Raw genomic sequence first — 22,667 nt, 5'->3', positions numbered from 1 at the left:
AGCATTAACGTCACGTAGATCAGGCGAGCGGAACCAACAACACTTTTTTTCTTGCTGCTAGTCTCAAAGGATCCACTGTCAATGCATGCGAGTCACAGTGTATTTTAACAAAAGAATACCAAAACATCTGGTATTTCTGTTCTACCCTCGTCTCCGCCATGACACAAAAAAGCTCATGTTTTCTATGACCATAAACAATTGGTTAACATTGTCCAATACCCAAAAGTAATTGATGTCGCTTCATGTTTTTTGGGTTTAAAAAAGTTTTTAAGTCTTAAATCTAACTTGCTTTAAGTCGTAACCCTGAGAACAAAGCAGTCAACTACTCAAAAGTCTCAGATTTCTTAAAACTGCATTACTACTCTATTGGGGAGCTGTCCCTTTTTTCTATATGTTGAATTGTGGTTGCCATTGATGATGGCAACCGAAGGCCAAGAATTGGTTGCCGATTTGCCAAAGGCAACCATATTGTTGAGCCCTGTAATAATAATCTTTGAATTAATCAAATGTACAGGAAAGGATATGGCCTTGAAATCAGTCCGTACACCAAATAGCACCGAAATATCTAACACCGTACTCAGATTTGATATTGAAATATAAATTTGGGTTTCTTTTTTGATAAGTCTGCCTTCAAATAGATTAGTGATACCTACTATAGTAGGTATCACTAATCTGGTTCAGTTTGACCTTCTCCTATTACATAAAAACCCCACACCTGAATCAGTCATGAAGATAATACAAATTAAAGCAGCAGTGGGGTGACCTGCTGTCAGCGTTTAGATTATAATAACACACATGCTCTCCTCTTCACTTCCTTCCCCCTTCCCTTCTCTTTTCTCCCGTTTCCCATTATATCCATCACACTCTACACCTTTTTATTCCTGCCCCTCTAACACTCCTTTCTTTTTTTTCCAATCCACTATTCTTTACGTTTTAATCCTCACCATCTCCTCTTTCCATCTTAACCTCCTCTCACCCCTCTCTCTGTCATCAACCCTGCCTTCCCCCTTCGGCCCACAGTGTGAGTTCGGCTTCCATGCCGACCACCTTATGTCACTATTGACTGACAGCACCAGCTGATGCTCCGTCCGTTTCACCAGTTAGATGAGAGAAAAACGTTCTGAAGCGTGAGGCGGGAATGAAGGACCAGGAGGAAATCCCTGATCCTCCTTTCATTATTTTTCTTTTTTTCTCTTCCCTTCTTCTCCTCCTCCTCTTTCCACCTTCTTCTCCCCTGTACCTCCTTCTATTCCTGGACATTCCCTGGGGGAGCAGCTGAAGCATGTAGACAAACACACCCTATAAAAGGCTAGGGGTATGCCATGACTCCTCCCCCTCCGGCCATCTCTCCCTCCATCCTGATCCCTCCTTCGCTCCTCTCGTGCCTCTCGCTGCCCTTCTTCTGTTCTTTCCAGCTCCTCTATATGCCAACAACCATGTCATTTTAAACCATGTTAACTGTTGAAGAGGGTGGCTCTGGGCCTCTTTTAAAAGTGTTATACGTCCAGCAGTATTCATTATTCAAATTGCAAAACACATGTTTACAAATATGAATGCAAAATGCCTGGTAGTTGTAGCCAGTACAATCTGAGATGCACAACGCTTGGACGTCTAGGCTGATCTCCCTCTGCAGTTTGGCCACGTTGGTCTCTGTATGGCATCACATAAAAGTCAGTGTGTAAAAATTAGTTTTAAGAAGTGGCCAACTCAAATGTGAAAAAGGTGAAACATGTTTTAATTTTACACGGCCTATATTGTTTGAAAGATATAACTGGACATTCTTTTTATTCCACTACATTTCTGATTACTGATGATGAAACAAAGGTGACTAGACTTCCAGATCCAACTATTTGATTTATTTTTCTTGAGTGAATATAAGAAAAAGAATCACTTGCATTTCTATCTTTTTTTTTTTTTTAAAGATGAAAATGTTGATAAATGTATAGGCTCTTTGTTTCTCCTCGCTGTATCTCATGAAGTAATTCACCACATGGAGAATGCTATTCTTCAGAAATCATATATTCTACAGGTGCGTAGAAGCACGTTGTGGTTCCACATCTGCGGTGCTCTCCATTAAACTCTTGGATGGCAACTTAGATTACGCACACAATATATAGGTGGTTACGGAGAATTGTTTCCACGTTTAGAATACTGTGTGTGAAGGGGAGCTGTCAGGGGAAGTCAGATCTGGTGGAGGATGACCCGTATGGCGCACACAGACTCCGCTTAGGAAGAGGACGATACACATGCCAATCAGATCATACCGCTGCTGCTCAAGGTCGCCTCGGATGCGCTTTGGGAGGTAGAGGGCACCACGGCGATGTTTACATTGATGCAAGCAGGCTGGACCGGACTCGGCCTCTGAGAGCGGCAGATCCGTTGGTCACGTTGTGCGCCACCACCATCAGACTGTTGTAATCCACCACGCAGCCCCTCGTGCTCACGGGCCAAACAGACGTGTCGTTGCTCTCCACAGGTTCTGCATGCATAGAAGTGCCACTATAAAGAATGCACCTGTAAAAGAAAATGTGGAAATGTAAAGAGGAATAAATACAAATAAGATACAAGATACAAATGAACTTGGCACGGACTTCTGCATATGTGAAAAGGGAATTGTGAATAAGTAAAGGAGACATAACACTAACATTTTAGTTTAGTGTTTCCTGGAGGCATCTAAAGCTTTTGACATGAATCATTGTAATTTGTTTGTCAAACTACAAGAGCGAGGGGTCCCTCCAGTTTTAATAAGATTTTTACTTTTACTTTTTTTTAAAACTTTTGGTATTTACAAACCATGCATGCTAGAAGGCGTGAGACTGAGTGTACCTGCACCCAGGCACGTGCACAGACATTTTGGGGGATAGGTGCTCAAACCAGGGCACCCATCGCCAACATTATTTATGAAATTAAAAATAATAATACATTTAAAAAACACAGTTGGATATTTTGAACTTATATATTTATTTTTGTTAACAAACTAACTCAAACAAGGCCATATTGTATAACCAAATGCAATCAAAAAATATTCTAACTTAAAACTTATCAAAACTCTGCTCTGGATAAATTAAAGGATCTTCACAGGAGCGTCCTCCTTGGTGCCGTCTCTCTCTTCATTAAACATGACACACGTCAGTAAACAGCTGGACAAGGCTTTGAAATCACGGATTTCGTGAGTTTTGTGTTTGTTTATTTTTGTAGGAAACGTCAGACCAGACTTAATGTTTTCAGCTGCGCTGTAGATAAGTGGTCGTCCGGTAACCGGAAGGTACCGGGTTCGATCCCCGCTCTCCCCATAGTTGCATGTCGAAGCAAGACACATATTAAGGATATATATAATATGACAATAAAAATACCTGTTTGTCTGATGCGGCAGAGAAGAAAACGAAGGCGTGGCGCTAAGTGGAGGGGCGGGGCGGGGCTCGTGAGCGCAGCAGAGCATGTTGGGAAGAAACTCTCACAAGAACTCAAATAAATGCCCCGTCAGATATCAATACACATTTGGGGGGAATTGATGACAGAGAGAGTAATTTGTATTCTTAAATGAAGAAAAAAAATGGGGTTCCAGCAGATATATATATATATATATATATATATATATATATATATATATATATATATCATATTTCTCAAAAGTTAAAAGAGGGTAAGTCTTATTACCATCTGATGTACGCTGATGGTTTAAAGTAACTGTTCACGTTATGGCCTGTATTATGACATTTAGTTCCACTCTAAAAAGGGTGTTATCGTAATAGCTTTGCTTTTTACGGCTGGCCAAGAGCTAAATGTGCTAAACCATGAGCTATTTGGGTCACATCATCATTAATGATCCAAGTGAGTGGAACCTAGTGGGAAAGATGTTGTCACCACTAAAACCAAAACAGGGCACTGTACTTCAGAGAAAGCCCAGCGAGACGTGTGTTGATTGTTTTCTGTGTGGGTAAATATGTTTTAAATGTTATTTCTATACAAGACGATCGAAAGATGTTCATATGAGTGTATAGAAGTCAGGAAATGTATTATAATAATAGTATTGTATGTCGCTGAATGTGCCGATGGTGATTCAATTGGTCCCATGTTTACAGATTTTATTTACATGTGCTGAGCGTTCATGAGAAGACTGCAAAGCTAATAATGTGTGTCATCTTAGGACCATCCTACAGGGATACATGCTGTTATTATTCATGTTCAAGAACATTTATTGTGTGTCCATTGTACCGAAAATAATGTTTATTCTCGTTATGTAGTGCTGTATGGGATGAGTGTCTGTAGCCGCCACATGTGCATTTGAGATAAAACGTAGTGATTATATTGTGATATACTGCATCATTTCTTTTTATTAATGGACCAAATGTTTCATGTTAAGTTCAGAGTTAACTGTGTGGTATTGTTTGTCGTCTTTTATTTCTGTGTTAACAGAAGAGCTTCCACTAAAGTTATTTATGTACTGAATTTATGCACTTGACTTATACCCTGATTGTTTGTACTGAGCGACACAGTTTCAAGTTAGATCATTTAGTTTAATATAGGTTAGTGACGCAGATTAGTGAAGCGTGTTGAAGTGAGATTTTCACAGTGTAACTGTCAATGTACTCGACAATATTTGTTGATTCTAACACAAAATGAACATTCCAAATTACTGTAATAGTTCTCTATTTCTTAGAGTAGTCGAGAAATAAAGTGCAGCGCTAGCGGGGCAAACTGTAAGCCCTGCTTTCATGCTGTGTTGAGGAATGTCATGTACACATTTCAATGTCCATTGATTGAATCAAAAAATGTAGTCAAAATAAATGTTTAATATATTTACTGTACATCCCACGGTGCAGCACCTCAATGGTTCAAACACAACCAGTTCATGCTCGGCGTTCTCGATATACAACGCCACGAGAACTCGGGGGTACGGAAACACACGAGTGTCTTGTGTGTGATAACACAGCTGAAGAATTCAAAGGAGAACTGCAGTACTTCCTCTTCTAGGTTATACTTTTAGATGAGAATTTATATGACACAAAGCCTCCAGCCACGCTACACTTCCCTTTGATCACACTAGTACAAAAAATATAATGTATGGCCTGTTGCAAATGATCCCGAATGATTCTCGCCCGTGTTTACTTGTTTTATCTCCAATCCACTCGTGGAACTAAAGCATGATTCAACTTCATGGCTTAAGCACTTGTAGCATAGAATGCTGCAGGACTGAGTCCCTGAACCCAGAAACGAGTCAGCGTTATTGCACTTCTTGTTCCCCTGGTCTCGAGGTCAATCTTATTCATCTTTTTTTGACCCACGAGACAATGTTTTTCCTTTCTCAGCCCAACCACTGATGGGACTCCCATGCTCTGTATGCCATCCTCCATTACGACCAAACAACTGAAGAGCTAAATATATTAATAGTGTAAAATAGTCATTTTCAGGAGACAGAGATGCCTGTGCCATAAAAGCATCTAAAGAGGGTAATGGGGTGATGCTGGAACGAGGGCCGACCTTGATAAACGATGTGTCTACTGCAGTGGATAAGACACTTGTGCCTTAGAACCATTGGCATTATATTTTTTATTTCAAATGCAAACATCAGTCCACCAATTTACCCTATTTAGATTTCATTAACTTTAAGTGTATGTTGGAATTTTTGTTTTTTGTCTCTTTTAATCTGGTGTTTCGGCCCTTTGTTATAGATTATTGCTTAACATGCCTCTTTGTTATCTGCTAATTATTGTTCAATCCCTGTCATAAGGAAAGTGCTGGCACTAATTATTGTTAATAGTGTAGTCTAAGTGCTTGCTGTTTGGTTCAGAGCCCTAACAGCTGTGGAGGTGACAGTAAAGTGACTGGATGTCATAAGCACCACTTGAAACGTGTCAAAAGACTCAGTAATAGCACTAATTCCCACTTTCAGTTTGAATTGAAGCTGCATCCATTCTCCACTTGCAGTTCCTTCTCAGAACAGCAAGTCAAACCATCCAAACAGGTTTGGTGCATTCCTGCAAGACATCAGCACTGCTCCCTTTTGACCTATTGACTTCAATCTCTTGTATCTCTGAGTACATGACACATGTTGACTTGCAAACAAAGAGAAACACTTTTCTTTGTGTATTGTTTCATTTCTGTAAAAAGTGGAAGGAACACTGTCAAAAAAGAAAGTTCCCAGGCCTGTTAACTTCTAAAATGTCAGAAAGGGTAATGACAAGTGGTTATTCAAGTGCAAAAAGGGAACAAGGAAATCATATACAATGTCAGTAGGTGCTTTGTTGGTCTGTTGTTTGTTGTTTGAGAACTGTGCTATAAAAGAATGAGGAAGTCCCGACCAATCGGCAGAAAGAAAAAGGGAACACACAGTCTCACACTGTCAAACAGGTAACACTCACACAGACTCCACCTGAGGAAAGCAGCACCTGTGTTGTAAGAAATCTTTGGAGCTTTCTTTGTTAGCGCGCTGCATCTGCAATGCCTTATTAACAACCCGTGAACCACACTGCAGTGATGGATCCCATAATCAGTCAAATTCAGAGTTCCTAAAAAGAAAAGGTACTTCATTTTTTGTGATTTTCTCTCCTCAGTATCGATGGATCTCTCGCTGCTCCTGAATCCGCTTGCTCCACACGCGGCGGACTCTCTATCTGGGTTGCCATCTCAGGGCAGCTCTGAGAACAACCTGCAATTCATCTGTGAGTTCAAGCATGGGAAAGCGTCTGGCGATGAGGAGTACAATGTCGATATGGTGTCCGTCATCCTCCCTGCCCAGTGCAGCGTCTACCAGCTGCGGCTACGCATCTGCCTGCAGGTAAGGCACTCTTTGTGTGTTTTATGCACTTTTTCAACGTATGCACACATATTGACCTTTAGTTAAGGTTGTGCTAGTGGTGGTGACAGAGGGTTAGGAATGTAGAGCAGACCGGGTCAGGAATGGTCTTAACATTTCTCAACAAGCAGTGGAGGAAGTATTTAGATCCTTTATTTACTTTAAGTACTAATACCGCACTGTGGAAATACCCCACTGCAGGTAAAAGTACTGCATACAAAACATTACTTAAGTATGTAAGTACGTACTTATAGTATCAAAAGTAAATGTACTGGTTCTGCAGTCAGTTTGACTCCAGATGGGCTGGCTGCATTAATGTGTGTGTTGAGTTGGTTAACTAACTGTTGGCCAGTTTAAGCGACAGCAAATGCATCATGTTCTGTATGTCCGAGCATTGCTGGGCCACCAGATCCATGTATCTCTAAGTAAAGAGTACTGACTTTTCCTCTAGTGTCACCATGAGGTCCACATTTGAGGGTTAGAGATGTGTTGATATAACTGGTGATTTTTATTTTGTCCGTTATCAGGTCAAAGACTGCAAAACTAAAGACTTTCCTGTAACATGCTAAACTAAGTGGAGAACATTATGAACACTTAACAGTGATACACATCGACACGTCAGCATTGTTATCATAAGCATGTTAGCCTGCTGACAATAGCGTTCAGCTTACACCACCACTGTATGCTGTCTGCAGCTCGTGACATAACCTCACAGAGCTGCTGGTGTGGCTCCACACCTTTGGTTAAAAATATATAAATCAAACTGCAACCATCAACAATGTCCCCAAAGTCTTTCTCTCTATGCCTTCAGGCACAAGAACAAAATTACCACCTAGACCCACTTGCAGTATTGGACCCGGAGAAATACACTCTGCTATATGCCAGGGGGGATGACTGGTACGAGGCCTACGATGACTGTCAGGTCATCCGGACGCTGGACATCCCGTGGTCATGTGACGACACCGGCCGCCTGTCGGCGCACATCGTGGTGAAACCGCCGATGGCAGTCGATTCGGAGGACAAGAAGAAACAACAGCGGCGCCTGGAGTACCTGATCGGACACGACCTGGAGAGAGAAGCGTCGGACAGACTCGGCGAGCTCACGTTCACCCGCAGGAAACTGGCCTCTCCGAGAAGACAAGAGCTAAGGGATCGGGACGACGAGCTGTACGCCACAGAGCCTTGGATAACGTGTGCCCCCGTTCCAAATGACCTTCAGAACCAGCTGAACCGAAAGCTCCCCGTCACATTCCATTACATGAGCAAGATCAGCTTCAGCATACAGGTGGACTTTAGTGCAACACCAAGTGTTCTTCTCACATTCTTTAGAAGGGTGGCGGCAGACGAGGCGCTCGATTACGACTCTTCGGACCGTTTGGTGTTGAAAGTCTGCGGGAGGGAGGAGTTTTTATCTGGTGACCACCCACTGAGCAATTTCCTCTGGGTTCGACAGTGCTTGAAAACCAACCAAGAGCTCCACCTGTCTGTGGTCCCCGTGTCGCAGCTCGCAGACGAGACTGTCAAGTTCGTGGACTGGCCTCTCGTTGACGGTTCCAGTGGCCAGTTCAGCTCCCACGACGATCTCCGCCTCGAAGGGAAAGATTTGGACGACATCTTCATGATATCCTTGTGGGACTGCAACAGGAGGCTCCGAGTGAAATTGTTTGGCTTCGACATCCCGAACCTTCCAAACAAATGCCCTCAGTGTGTTTATGTAAAAGCCTCCATACTCTACGGCAACAAGGTTCTCTCTTCGGTGTCCTCCCATCCCAAGGCCTTTGCAGATGAAGTGCTGTGGAATGAGTGGCTGGAATTTGATGTTCTCCTCAGAGATCTGCCCCGTGGAGCCAAGCTGGCTTTCACTATTAATGCTAGTGGTGGTGACACCACCCCAGGAACCAAAGACCCAAAACCTTCAGTAACCAAAGACTCAAAGTCGTCATCGGCTTCAGTCAATAAAGCACCGGACCTGCAGAAAGGGAAGAGGAAGGTGCTCTACTTTGTCAATCTTCTCCTCATCGACCACAGGTCAGGTTTTTAATATCAATTACAACTTCCAGTGTTGAAATGTCAGAAAGGGATAACACGCTAACATAAAAAGGTATCTGCATTGAAGATTAAAAAGCGACGTAGTCAAATCTCCTACTGTATTTCCTTTACAACAGATTTGATGGAAATGACGCTTCTAAAATGTAATATATGATTGTATATGTTTAACAAGACATACAGGCAGACATTTATTAGAAACGGCGGGCGTTCGGAATAGTTTTTATTTACATTAATATTTATTAAAATCAATATTTTAGGAACGTCCCTATAATGGCCTCTGATGGCAATGAACGCAGAAATAATCCTGTCCGTCAGCGGAGTCATGCAAGCGCTCGCGTGCGGGTCCGTGAGTCTGTGATTGAGTGTGCTCCTCTGTGTCTGTCCACCGCTCGTCTCACATTCTGCTGCAGCAAACTAAATCCTATTCTGGGTGGCTGAATGCATTTCTGATTGTAACTTTATAGACGGGTTTGTCTGTTTTCAAATTAACATCAGATCTTTTCAAATCGTCCACTTGTTTGCCCCTGCAGGTCCGTGCTCAGCCAGGGCCCCTACACCATGCACATGTGGCCCTACCCTGACGTGGAGAAAGAGGCCATCGCCTACCAGGCAGACAAGCTGTCCTCTGCCACTAACCCAGACATAGCAGACTCCATGGCTATCAGCTTCCTTCTCGACCGCTACAGCTTCCCTGTGGTCCTGCCAAATAGCTCCAGCACCTCCGAAAGCTCCGACAGTCCTTCCTCCAGCCTCACTTCGACCAAATCTAATGCATCCCCCTCGACCTCACCCTCTGCCAACTTACCCAGCAAGGATTCTTCCTCTCTGCATGGGAAACATCGACGGCACTCATTGGCAGACCTTGTCACCCTCAGATCCCCATCTCTAGTACCCAACGCCAGCACGCCTTGCCTCAAAAGGTTCCGGGAGGAGAGCGTCCGCTACGCCTCAAATCTTCCCCAATACCTGCGCAACGTTGATTGGATGAACCGTAGAGTGGTCGAGGATGTCCACTGGCTACTGGGAAACTGGGATCCTGCAGAGCTGGATGTGACGGTGGCCCTCGAGCTGCTGAGCATGGACTTTGCTGACGCCACGGTCAGGAGACTAGCAGTCCAGAGATTGGAGAGCCTGTCCAATGACGATATATTGATGTATTTGCTGCAGCTGGTGCAGGTATGTGTTTGTAGAGATACTACAAGAGTGTGTGTTGTTGATCTGAAGAACAGAGTCAAGTGTGTGTGTGTGGAGGAACTATGACAATAACAAAGGATTTGAACATTCTTTTCTATTATTTATTTTTTATTTCTATTTTTTTTTCCGCCCCAAAAAAATTCCTTGTTTCTGTAAACATTCCTGGCAATAAACGGTTTCTGATCTGATCTGATCTGATCTATCAGAAGCAATTTAATGCAAATCAATAGATCCATATCCAAACCTCTTATTCCTGAACTAAACAAATGGCTCCAGACCCTCAGGGGCCCCAAAAGGCTCCAGATCCACTGCGTTTCAACTGGATTTGGATAATTGATTGTTTTCTAAGCCGCGGTCTCCCTTCGTTACAGTTGAGTTTCTGCACACATGCAGTTTACAATTTAAACTTAAATTAATTTCGGACAGAGGTAGGCAAAAGCAGACTTCTCATTTCCAGCTATAGCGACCATCGACGGCTAAATAGACAACAGAGTTTAGCTTGCTAATTATTGCAAAGTTAGCTCTTACACCTGCTGACCTTTTAGTGTTTCCAGTTGACCTGTATTTGAAGGAGAAGCCTGTATATGGCGCCTCAAATATGCACTTCACGGCTACATATATATATATATATATATATATATTATTTTTTTTCTTTTATTCCAGACTCATGAGTCCATAAAGCAATAAACACAAATATAACAACAATATATAAAATACAATACAATACAATACGTATAACGTGCCAAAGGACTGAGGCTCATTCCATGATAGGAGTACTGTGTCTCTGGGAAAAGCAAAATATTAAGATGCCATATGCGTACTCTACACTTTATGAATACTTGTGCACACTGATCCACATTCAGAGAATGGGGCGAAGGACGTTGTTGTTTTGCATTCTACTGTGCAGGTGTTGATGTGTCACCTGTTTGATACTCTCATTTAAGACTGGAATACAAATAAAAGAAGGAAGTTAATACATTTCTTGTGTATCATCATTAAAAAAAAAAAAAATCCATATCCGATTATGTTTTTTTCCATTTGACTGTAGATGCCTGACATTACTTTCTCTCTATCCAGACCCTCAAAGTGGAACCTTACCATGACAGTTTCCTAGCTCGCTACCTCATCCAAAGGGCTCTGCGGGTGAGTCGTGCAGCATCCTAATATTTGGAACAACACATATTATATTTGGATTAATAGAGAAGAATGTTAGCGGTGCATCCTTTTTTCAGTTTCAGAAACAGCTGGGTAGATTACAGATTGAGCACCATGTACACATTGGGGAAAACATTTATTTATCAGTCATTTAAAAAAAATAAAAAATAAATAAGGAGAAGAAAATGTTCTCCCCAAAAAATAGCTCATTATAAAAATCCATTGTTGTAAAATCAGCTAACTTACACAGTTGACTTACATTTAACTGGAGGTGTGCGAGAGGCTTATGGAATCAAAAGGTGGAGAAGGAGCAGGCAGACGAGCAGATGGTCCTGAGACATAGGGGACACAAGAGCAGTTAATGTTGCGTCCATGGCAACACGAGGAAAACCAAAAAAAACGTCTGAGGCCCGAAGCATCAATTGCCGAGCTGAGACAATAATGTGACGAGGACTGGGAGGAAAGCCAGTGCTGAGGAGTTGATGAGTAGATTGTTCAACAGGCGTGTGCAGAGCAGGGAGAGGTGGCGAGTTGATGGCCAGCGAGTCTTTCCCCTTCCCTGTCGCACTGCAGCTCCATCGGTGTCTGTATCCTTCACTCCCCTCACCTCCACTGTCTCCTCCCCCACCGCAGAGCAAGCGAATCGGCCACTTCTTCTTCTGGTATGTCCGCAGTGAGGTGGCAGGGTGTCTGTACTTCCGCCAGCGCATGGCTGTGATTCTGGAGGCCTACCTGCTGGGCTGCGGTCAGGCCATGCTCGACAACTTCACCCGGCAGGTCCAGGCCGTGGAGGCCCTGCACGGGGTTGCTGTAATGATTAAAAAACTCTACCCCGACAAGACCGACCTTCCTCCGACAGGTGAGACACATCGAACAATAGACATTCCACACCATAGATGTATGTTTACGAAATGCTGCATTAAAGTCAGATCCAAAGGGCAAAGGGCTCCTTCTTGGATTATGTTCTATTGTTACAGCCCAGTATCATGGTAGGTCATGAAATATTCACAAAACTCAATCTATTGCTTTCGTGTACGTGGACTGAAATTGCCCGATTTGTTTTTGTAGCCCAGGACGAAAAAACAATGGCACGGGAAAGTCAATTAGGATCCTGTGGAAATAGTGTTAAATATAGCTGCAAAGTTATTGGTTGGCAGGAGGGGAGGTGAATGGGTCCCACGAATACTATCAACCACCAGACCAGTGTTCGCCACCAAATCCTTTTCCTGAAAAAGAAATGAGATAGTTGTGTTTCAAATGTTAAAACTGGGCCCAATTCACTCTTTAGGTAGATACAACCCATGAAAGTAAGACCATGTTTCTTACTAACACCGATTATTATTATTATTTGTATTATTATGCTATTGTGCAGGACCAAGTATTTAAGCCTCTTTGATGTTGCCCTTTGATTAACCCACCTGTTGAGTCTTGTTTTATTACATAGGATTGTGGTTTATGTTTTCTCAGCTAACGGAACTATCAGTACACACACACACACACACACACACACACACACACACACACACACACACACACACACTGCCGTACCTGCTGCAACCAATTTGTGTAAGTGTGTCTCTGTGTTTCTTCAGCTCCCCTCAAGCTTCAAGAGCTTCTTAGAAACAGTAATCTACCGAATGAATTCCTGCTGCCCTTTGACCCCCGGATCAAGGCTGGCTGGATCCTGGTAAGGCTCGCTAATGCTGCTCGTGTGTGTGCAAATTGGCGAGTGTGTTGGTGTTGAATGACAGTGTGTTGAATATAAATAATTATGACTAAAATATTCCCAGTCAGGCAGTGTTTGTGTGCAGGTCCATGTGCTCAGATGGATGTTAGAGGGCTGACACTTTTAAACATAGCTCTTAAAAGTAATCACTTTTGAACAGTTTGAAGGCTTTAGTCCACAACATGACAATTCCTGTAAACAAATTCCTTCTCTTTGTACCCCTCTCGTCCAGCTGGACAAATGCAAAGTGATGGCCTCCAGGAAGAAGCCGCTGTGGCTGGAGTTCTCTCCCATGCCGTCGCCCACCTCTGCTACACCCGTGGGAATCATCTTCAAAGAGGGAGACGACCTCAGACAGGACATGCTGATCATCCAGGTCTAAGAAAATTAATTTTGTCCTTAATTATACATCTCACTGGAAAATAGAGACTGTTGGTGTTTGATGTCAGTGAATGTATCCTCACCTTTTGGTTCAACCTGACTCTTCCTGTTCAGACGCTGGTGGTGATGGAATCCATCTGGCAGGAGAAATCTCTGGACCTTAACCTCGTCCCGTATGGCTGCATCTCCACAGGACACAACATAGGTCACTTTCCCATTTATTAGTGATTTCTTCAGTTCACTGTTGAACTATGCTGTCTGAACGTTTCCTCTGTAATTAGACCGAGTTAAACCCCACTTAGAATAACCTGGAGCATTGTCTCCACGTTCCCGATTTTATGACTATATTACATTGTTTTCTTCAGGCAGCCTCTGAGAAATGACTGAGCCGTAAATACAGCATGCGGTTCTGTGTGCCATGGAACACGTGGAAGCATGCCGCTGATTTAACTTGGATTATTGCCGAATATAAGCTTTGTGGCAATCAAATGTCAATGACACGTTTTGTTCAGCAAAGATAATCTTCACATATTCTATGATTTTTGAAGCGTGAAGGCCATCGGCACATCGGACCACATCCCGATCGAATGACTTCATGTCACCGGTGCTCAACTAAAGGCGGACTAGTGGTCACGTTTAGTCTCATTTACACACTGCCTTTTTTTTTTTTTAAAGAAAAGCTTCAAAACCCCTGACGTATTTTATGTTGTAGAACAAAAACCTTATTTCAGGCGTCTTATCAAAAACCCAATGTACAATACATATCATTTCCAGCACCCCGGCTACAACCGGGACGTCCTATGGAAAGTGACGTGATCAAAACAACGACAAGAAAAAAGTTCAATCGAGTTTCTCCTCGACAGGTATGATCGAGATCGTGAGGAACGCAGTGACCATCGCCACCGTCCACTGGAGCCAGGGGGGAACGTCAGCCGCCTTCAAAAACGATGCTCTGTTCGAGTGGCTCAAGTCCAAATGTCCACTCCAGGAAATCGTAAGTGATCCGGATGGAATTCAAAAAGGCAGGGTGGAAGAGCCTCACTATTTAAGAGGAATCTGGCTAAACGACATCGGCCTGTGCAGCTGCCCACCTTCAAGCGCTTGTCACCTCTTGTCACTTGTTGTCACTTGTTGTCCATGCTTTCACTTTGACCTTCCAATGAAACCTTTTTTTTTTTTTACAGCTTGCCTGAATTAAGAGTGTAGCCTTCCAGTCCTTTTATTTCAAGTGTATTTAATATATAGCGTCGGTATCGGCACGCTCATGCACTGCTGTGATCTCATGTGACGACAGCACTACAAGACCGTGGAGAGGTTCGTGCAGTCCTGTGCTGGGTACTGTGTGGCCACGTATGTGCTGGGTATAGGAGATCGACACAATGACAACATCATGATCACAGACCAAGGTATGCGCCGCATGTTTGGGTTCACATTCATTACGTTACATATCATTTAGCTGACGCTTCCTGCGAGCTGTTAACCGAACTCCGCCGAGTAAACCCTGTAAACGTGTAAACGATCCAGATGTCTCTGAGAGAGTGACTGAACGATGGAGAAGATGAGTTGTGAAACCTGCGTGAGTTGATTGACAGACTGATTTCAATGCTTTTTGTTATGTCCCGGGCCTCTCAGGGAACCTGTTTCACATCGACTTCGGTCACATCCTGGGTAACAGGAAGTACTTCCTTGGCGTGAGCAGGGAGCGCGTACCATTCGTCCTCACACCGGACTTCCTGCACGTCATGGGCCGGAGCAAAGGGCGCAACAGCCTCTATTTTCAGCGATTCAGGGTGAGAAAGCTCCCGGGTTGTGTGTGGTCGTGTGTGTGTGTGTGTGTGTGTGTGTGTGTGTGTGTGTGTGTGTGTGTGTGTGTAATTATACTGATGCTTTCATTTCATGATGAGGCTTCAGTTGTTATTTTTCCTATTGTCAGCAAATCCTGTGAAAAGAAAACAGACATGCAAAATACGTCAGTGAGTCTGTCAATGCGTCTCTGTGGCTCGCAGCATCAAGCCCATTAGTTCTTAGGTTCACAACTTTATAGAGAAGAAGCTGCATCGTTGTAAAGGCTCAGGAATAGGAATATGCACGTACTTGTTCGGAAGATCTTTGTTGGTTTGGTCCTATGTGATTTATTGACACATACAGAATATTACCAGCGTAATCCTTTCAGCAATTTACAGGCAAACTTTGGCAATAAGTACAAAATGTGTCTCCATTAAAGTAAGTAAAAACTCCTTAAAATCATGTTTTTGCTGACCTTCAGTAGTGTAACTTGTGCAGTGCTTGCTGCAGTGGTGGACAGGTGACATCACTGTCAGGTGCCACAGAACATATTTCTACTCGAGGTCTGAATGTTCAGTGACCTGCCGCTCACCCGTCACTGAACGTTTTGACAACTTACTCTTTTGGTCTTTCACTTCTGAAACACGAGAACACTTTTTTTGTGATTTACCAGGCAGTACAAATATGGAATATATAATGTGACTTTAAACCCTGACTACATCTGCCATGGTGGAAGATGACCTGACATGTTTACCTGCTATGGTCCACATTTACCCTGTATTAGGCAGGGGGTAGCAGCTTGTTTCCATCACCTCACCTAACCAAGGATGCTGGCTGTAGTCGCAGATGAAACAGGCTTACATCTTTCAATCAGAGAGGGCAGCAAAACACTGATTTTCAGCCTGGTGTTAAGTTACTTTTTAACTGTGTTGAAATGTCATTGAATACACAGTGAAGTATGCAGTGGCTGCCATGCCACCAGCTGCTTGCAATGGGGCCTTTTGTTTTATTTACTGGAGGGAAACACTAGAGGGCGCTGCATCACATTTTCTCACTGGAAAGACAGCCCACATGGCGCTGGATCACATGTTCTCACTAGAAAGACACCCCACATGGTACTGGATCGCATTTTATTTACTGGAAAGACACCCCACATGGCACTGGATCACATGTTCTCACTAGAAAGACACCCCACATGGCACTGGATCACATGTTCTCACTAGAAAGACACCCCACATGGCACTGGATCACATTTTATTTACTGGAAAGACACCCCACATGGCACTGGATCACATGTTCTCACTAGAAAGACACCCCACATGGCACTGGATCACATGTTCTCACTAGAAAGACACCCCACATGGCACTGGATCACATGTTCTCACTAGAAAGACACCCCACATGGCACTGGATCACATGTTATCACTAGAAAGACACCCCTCATGGTACTGGATCGCATTTTATTTACTGGAAAGACACCCCACATGGCACTGGATCACATGTTCTCACTAGAAAGACACCCCACATGGCACTGGATCACATGTTCTCACTAGAAAGACACCCCACATGGCACTGGATCACATGTTCTCAATAGAAAGACACCCCACATGGCACTGGATCACATGTTCTCAATAGAAAGACACCCCACATGGCACTGGATCACATGTTCTCACTAGAAAGACACCCCACATGGCACTGGATCACATGTTCTCACTAGAAAGACACCCCACATGGCACTGGATCACATGTTCTCAATAGAAAGACACCCCACATGGCACTGGATCACATGTTCTCAATAGAAAGACACCCCACATGGCACTGGATCACATGTTCTCACTAGAAAGACACCCCACATGGCACTGGATCACATGTTCTCACTAGAAAGACACCCCACATGGCACTGGATCACATTTTATTTACTGGAAAGACACCCCACATGACACTGGATCACATGCTCTTTACTGAAAGGGCACTGCATCTGGGCACTGATTGAACTAGATACAAATGAGCATGTCATTGTGACCAAACCTTGTTATTTTTTGGATCACATCATCATGTAAATCCTAACTTCTATGGGATGGATGAGTATGTGTGTCATAAGTGAATCCACTCCATTGCATATGTATAGATATTTGTCAGATGTTGTTTCCTATATGCTATTATCTTTTGTCCTGATTTCCTCATGCTTTCTCCTTGTCCTCCATTCCTGGTTCCTCACCTACCCATATTAGGACACTTGCACCCAGGCGTACCTCTCTCTGCGCTCGCATTCTCGTCTGCTGGTCACCCTTTTCTCCCTCATGCTGCTGACGGGCATCCCGGAGCTGAGTGCTGCAGAGGACATACACTACCTGCGGGAGGCGCTACAGGAGGAACAGAGTGAGGCAGAGGCCAAGGAGCATTTCCTCCAGCAAATCTTGAGGTGTGAGGAGCAGGGCTGGACTGTGCAGGCCAACTGGTGGGTCCACATGGTGGCTGGCATCAAGTAGATTGTTGTTGTGATTACAATTGTTATGCTGTCTCATGGTGGGGATATATTCATGCCTACATGTAATATTGTTTTGTGTTTTTGTGGTTGTTTTAGTTTGTTTATTTTTGATTTATCATTTCTATACTCATGTACGCAGTGTTTTTTATAGACTTTTAGCACAAAAGATGCTCTTCCACCTTTCTAAACAGGGTTAGTCAACAGCAAGTCAGGTAAAAATCTCTCTGGCTCACCTCAACCACGCCTATTCTGTATGTTTGTCTACTCTAAAAGGTACGGGGAAGTTTGCCTTCCATCCAACCAAAATGAGCTGCATTGTTATTTTATTGAAATATATAGAGCAAATATAGTGTACTGTAACATTAATGGGGAACTCCATTGATTTTACATATCAAAGGTTAAAAGGTGTTGGCTGCATAAGTGAAAAAAGTTGTATAAAGCCAGTCAGCGTCAGTTGTTACGAGACCTTATAGTCCGCTCCTCATCTCTGCTGGAGGTCCCGTTGCACTGTGGGTAATGTAGGCACCAGGTTTTGACAAGGAAGAAGAACGTGTGGAATTTAAAAAAGATCTGCTTTTTATTGCTTAACCCCTTTTTTCTAAACTAAAGAGCATAGTGACCTCTTTGAAAGGCTGGCTTTCACTCATTTCTAAGCAATAAATCTCTCTTAGGGAGCATAATATGCTGGAAGACATTCAAATAAATGAACAGACATTTTTTTAAACTGATTTTAATTCAATTCAATTCAATTCAGTTTATTTTGTATAGCCCAATATCACAGGTTTATATTAGGTGTTAGTCTAGACAGAGTTGCTCAGGTGAGCTCTATGTACACATGAATGAGAAATGATTTTAGTAGAGATTCATCTGGTTCCCAGGCAACTATATTGTTCATGCGTATAGCACTGTAAGATTCAATAGGGACTGAAAGTCAGGAAAACGTAACGTCTCCTGCTTAAATTCTTACTTGTTCACTCACTTTTAACAACTCACACATTTGGTCAAATTAAACAAGAAAGATGTCTTGGACTGTTCCAGCATAAACACTTATATGTCTGACAAAAACAGAAGAAAAAAAAACAATTGTCAAATTAATTAATTTTTTTTGCAAAGCATGTGAAAGGTGATTAGAAGGAGTCTGACTCAATTTGTGTTCATGTCCTGTTGTACTGCATTGAATAAAACCCTCTTGACACGTGCATCGCCTTCATCATCTCGTACCTGTGGTCCCACAACTTTAAGTGACGCAAGGTAAACACATACTGTACATGCATGCTTAGCATTGGAAATGAGAAGAGAGCAGGGGTCGGGCTTCAGGGGGCTTCGGGGTAGTTGGACCGCGTCACCAACATGGCCCAGGGACAACATGGTTGCTTTGCTTGCTGATCCCTTTCCCCCCTGCCTGTCTTTACCTTGACTAAAGTTAGCCTTTGACTTTAATTAGTTAAGACCTAAAGACATGGCACGAGTCATTATGATGCACGAGGGACATGAAAGTTCACCGCATTCATTATTGGCAGCTTGCTGGTAAGTCAACGCAGTCTGATAATTATCACTTGTGTGTGTTGTGTTTGTCTACCGTTGCTCCTAAAGAGGGGTCATTATGGTGTGCATGGCCTCACCTTACGGCCGTCTTGGAAAGGGAGGAGTGAGGGAAGGGGTATTTAGCTGGAAGTACCGCTAGATGGCACTACATCCTACACACTTCACCTTGAAGGGGCACTTTTGATAACCTGAGCTACTTTCTTGTTGATCCCCCGTTGGTATTCACAGTGTTTACAGTGTGCAGGATTAAAAGATGATATGAATTACTCACCTCTGGTGAATGTGATGCATAAACATGAGCTCCAGGCTACAGGTTTCAGCCAGCTGGCCGCCTGTCAGACACAGATGAACTGAATTAAACGAGGCCAGTGAACAGGAACATTTTAAACCTCAACACTGTAATCCAAGTAGTGACGCTTCCCTCTCCTCTGTGTCGGCTAACTTTCACATCTACAACTGATCGGACCTTTAAACGAGAACGCGTCCACACCCATTTTGGATTATACCTTGCTTATGAGCATAAGTTTATGAGCATAAGCAAGGTATAATTATGACCACAAGCAAGGTTCAATCCAACATGCATCGGGCGATGCCGGTGTGAAAGAACACGAGGCCCATGGCACAACTTGCATGCGCGCACACTCACGCAAATGACACACAAAGCACGTGTAGGAGGAAAAGAAGAGGGTGACCCTGGTTTTTCAACTGTTTTCGCTTTCTGAGCGTACGCAGCAATTAGGTGGAACACCTCCTCCAGGTGTTTCACCGTCCAAAGAGTGAACACATTACAGCCTCCCCTTCCAACCAGAACATCCTCAAACGTAATCTCTGCTGTTCTGTCATAGTCTTTCAGCACAATCTATCCAATGCTCTCTCTCTCTCTCTTTGGCTGAACCACTGCTTATTGTTTTTTTGGGGTGTTTTTCTTGATCACCGTCCTTGGTGCTTGCCTATACAGCCCCGTACAACCGGCCTCTATTCACCGAGACATGTCATGTCATGTCATGACATTTAGCTGACACTTTTATCCAGAGCGACTTACAATCATGTTACATCCATACACTGTAGAACAGCTAGAGGGAACAATTCATGGTGTCTTGCTCAAGGACACATCGACTAGGGCGGGGATTGAACCGCCAACCCCCTTATTGAAAGACGGACCTGCTAACCTGTTTACTGTTTACTTTCGTGTTTGTATTACAGGAGACAACTGCGGCGTGGAATTGTTGATAATTATGGATTCCATCCATTCCTGGGATTCACCTTGCACAACATGCGCCGGCTCTGGACAGCGTGCTTCACAGCTCCTCCTCTCTCTCTCTCTCTCTCTCTCTCTCTCTCTCTCTCTCTCTCTCTCTCTCTCTCTCTCTCTCTCTCTCTCTCTCTCTCTCTTTGCCTGTTTTCAGTTTAGCTCAACCAGGTCCCAGAGTGAACACATTGATCCCCCCCAGTGTATCCCACACACACACACACACACACACACACACACACACACACACACACACACACACACACACACACACACACGCACACACACACACACACACACACTGTCTTTGTGTTAGGGCTGCTGCTGGTTGGGGATATGTGATATGTGTTGGTTCACTTGGCTGGCACCACATAATGAGCTTGACGATGGAGATCGTCATCATCTCTCGATAATTCCCATGCGGGATAAATCCTGTCAGCGATGAGTTCTGTCACTATCTTCCCCCCGTGAAGCGAAAACAGGGAGCGGCACCACATGTTATGTATTCAGTGATGCCACTTCAATATGGGAAGGAAGTGATAAGTCAATAGAAACAAAAAAAAACTAAAATACCAATCAATCACATGGGCTCATTGTGGACAAGATTTTAAAATGTGTCTAAAAGGTCAAATTTCACATAAAGATACTTTTGCCTCCACATGTCTCTTAACATTTAGGGGTTGAGCCGGCAGCTTGAAGCAAACAGTGCTGACAGAGATAACGGCGTTTACCTGAGGGGACCTGTGAGACCTCGCACGCTCACATGCTATGTCAACCGTTTTTAAATAAATGACCATAAACAAAGGTAGAATCCAAAATGTATGGGGATGCCAGTGTGGAAGAACACGAGGCCCATGGCACAACTTCTAAAGAAATGTATTATAGGTTACATAGGAATGCTGTAAAACGACTGTGCAGCATCTATATGACAGAATTATGAAACATGTGTAGCTTTTCTTTCACCTGGACGCTTTTCACTTTTCAACCCTCCGTCCTGCTGCCAGAAGAAAAGTGACGTTTCTCTATCCGACAAATGGTCCATCCTGTCAAAAGAAAGTTCATGACTTTTGCTTGCTTTACATTCAAGTGCCGGTGAAGTTTAAGTTCACACACTTAAAGAGCGTTCGTGAATCAGTGGGTAATCTTTAACTCGGTTAGTGGGCTCGGCCTGACGGGACTGGGTGGGGTCCCGCAGCGTGGACCGGACTCTACCTGCTCCCGATCCCGGTAGAACAGTCCGGTGTTCGGGCTCCACCTCCTCGCGCCGACCCTGTGACGGAGACGGAGACCGAGCTCATTCAGGCGGGACAGCCGCTGCGGGACAGGCGCGTGTCGGGGAGTGCGTGCGTGTGTGCGTGTGCGAGAGAGAGAGAGAGAGAGAGAGAGAGGAGGAAGAGAGAGAGAGAGAGAGAGAGAGAGAGAAAGTGTGTCTGTGTGTGGGACAGAGACGGAGAGGAGTCGCTGAACACTACCGAGCAGGTGAGTGCTCCACCTTGTCCTCCCGTCTTTCCTAGCATGTCTCTCAGGACCAGCGACGACCAATAACGGCAACTTCATATATAGTTATTTATACTTTATATTACCATCATATTCCCACAGGGGCGGAGAATGTTTGTCTGAAACGCGTGCAATATGCAACCATATGCCTTTATCCCTGTGGTACGACTGAGATATTGTTATCGGGAATTAGAAATGTGACTTTTGGGGACTTTGTGGTGTTTCTTTTTATGCTATGCTAATTTATGTTGGAGGCTGTTAGCTTGCTAACATGTTTATGTGGCGTTAGTGGACCATTGGTTAGATTAACTAGTGTTGGTGGTGAGCAAATACAACAAATAAATACATAAATATGAGTGTATAATATATAAATAAATAGTGTGTTTATATATATATATATATATATATATATATATATATATTATAAAGTTATGTATATTTTATTTTATTTCATTGTCCTAACGTTCATTCTAAGAGTTTAAGATGTGTATTCATTTTGTTCCATCATAACTACTTTGGGAGCCAATCGTGATCCAATATGCAACTTGCAGTGAAATAGGAACTTTTGAAATGAGAAATATTTCTACTCCGACTCTCGATTATCTTCTTTTTTTTTTAAATCAAAAATATTTTTGACCAAATCAAAGAAAAGAGTCTAGAAAATAAAATACAGATCTACCAACAAGTTGTGTCTGTCTTACAAGCGAGGTTAAGAGTTGAAGGTGGGACACCTGATGAATGTGTTTGTGTGGAGCTGCTCTGTCACTGACACCAACAGCTCGGTCGCTCATGGCTGGGAGGC

General features: G+C 43.4%; 1 protein-coding gene across 2 annotated transcripts; it reads left to right on the top strand.

Annotated features, from left to right (window-relative positions):
- The first annotated feature begins 6,351 nt into the window (after window positions 1-6,351).
- On the top strand, window positions 6,352-18,762 carry si:rp71-17i16.5 (phosphatidylinositol 4,5-bisphosphate 3-kinase catalytic subunit gamma isoform). Of its 2 annotated transcripts, XM_034538156.1 has the most exons (13): window positions 6,352-6,396; window positions 6,555-6,778; window positions 7,608-8,824; window positions 9,376-10,021; window positions 11,117-11,182; window positions 11,828-12,053; window positions 12,787-12,881; window positions 13,153-13,296; window positions 13,416-13,506; window positions 14,165-14,295; window positions 14,596-14,707; window positions 14,934-15,091; window positions 17,318-18,762. In XM_034538156.1, exons 2-13 carry the CDS (start codon window positions 6,560-6,562, stop codon window positions 17,573-17,575), a joined length of 3,363 nt encoding a protein of 1,120 aa, XP_034394047.1. In that variant the 5' UTR covers window positions 6,352-6,396; window positions 6,555-6,559; the 3' UTR covers window positions 17,576-18,762. The 2 variants fall into 2 exon arrangements, with proteins under 2 accessions (XP_034394047.1, XP_034394048.1); XM_034538157.1 differs by lacking the exons at window positions 14,596-14,707; window positions 14,934-15,091; window positions 17,318-18,762 and adding an exon at window positions 14,486-14,585.
- The last annotated feature ends 3,905 nt before the right edge of the window (window positions 18,763-22,667 follow it).

The sequence above is a fragment of the Cyclopterus lumpus genome, chromosome 7 (assembly GCF_009769545.1).
Source record: "Cyclopterus lumpus isolate fCycLum1 chromosome 7, fCycLum1.pri, whole genome shotgun sequence".
Taxonomy (NCBI): domain Eukaryota; kingdom Metazoa; phylum Chordata; class Actinopteri; order Perciformes; family Cyclopteridae; genus Cyclopterus; species Cyclopterus lumpus.
This window is presented reverse-complemented; position numbering and strand designations above follow the sequence as displayed.

Excerpts from the sequence above, each read along its gene's own strand:
- si:rp71-17i16.5 (XM_034538156.1), top strand. The coding sequence starts at position 6,560 with ATGGATCTCTCGCTGCTCCTGAATCCGCTTGCTCCACACGCGGCGGAC. Across the intron at positions 10,022-11,116 it reads ATTTGCTGCAGCTGGTGCAG|ACCCTCAAAGTGGAACCTTA; the intron begins GTATGTGTTTGT and ends CTCTCTATCCAG. Across the intron at positions 13,507-14,164 it reads CTCCACAGGACACAACATAG|GTATGATCGAGATCGTGAGG; the intron begins GTCACTTTCCCA and ends TCTCCTCGACAG.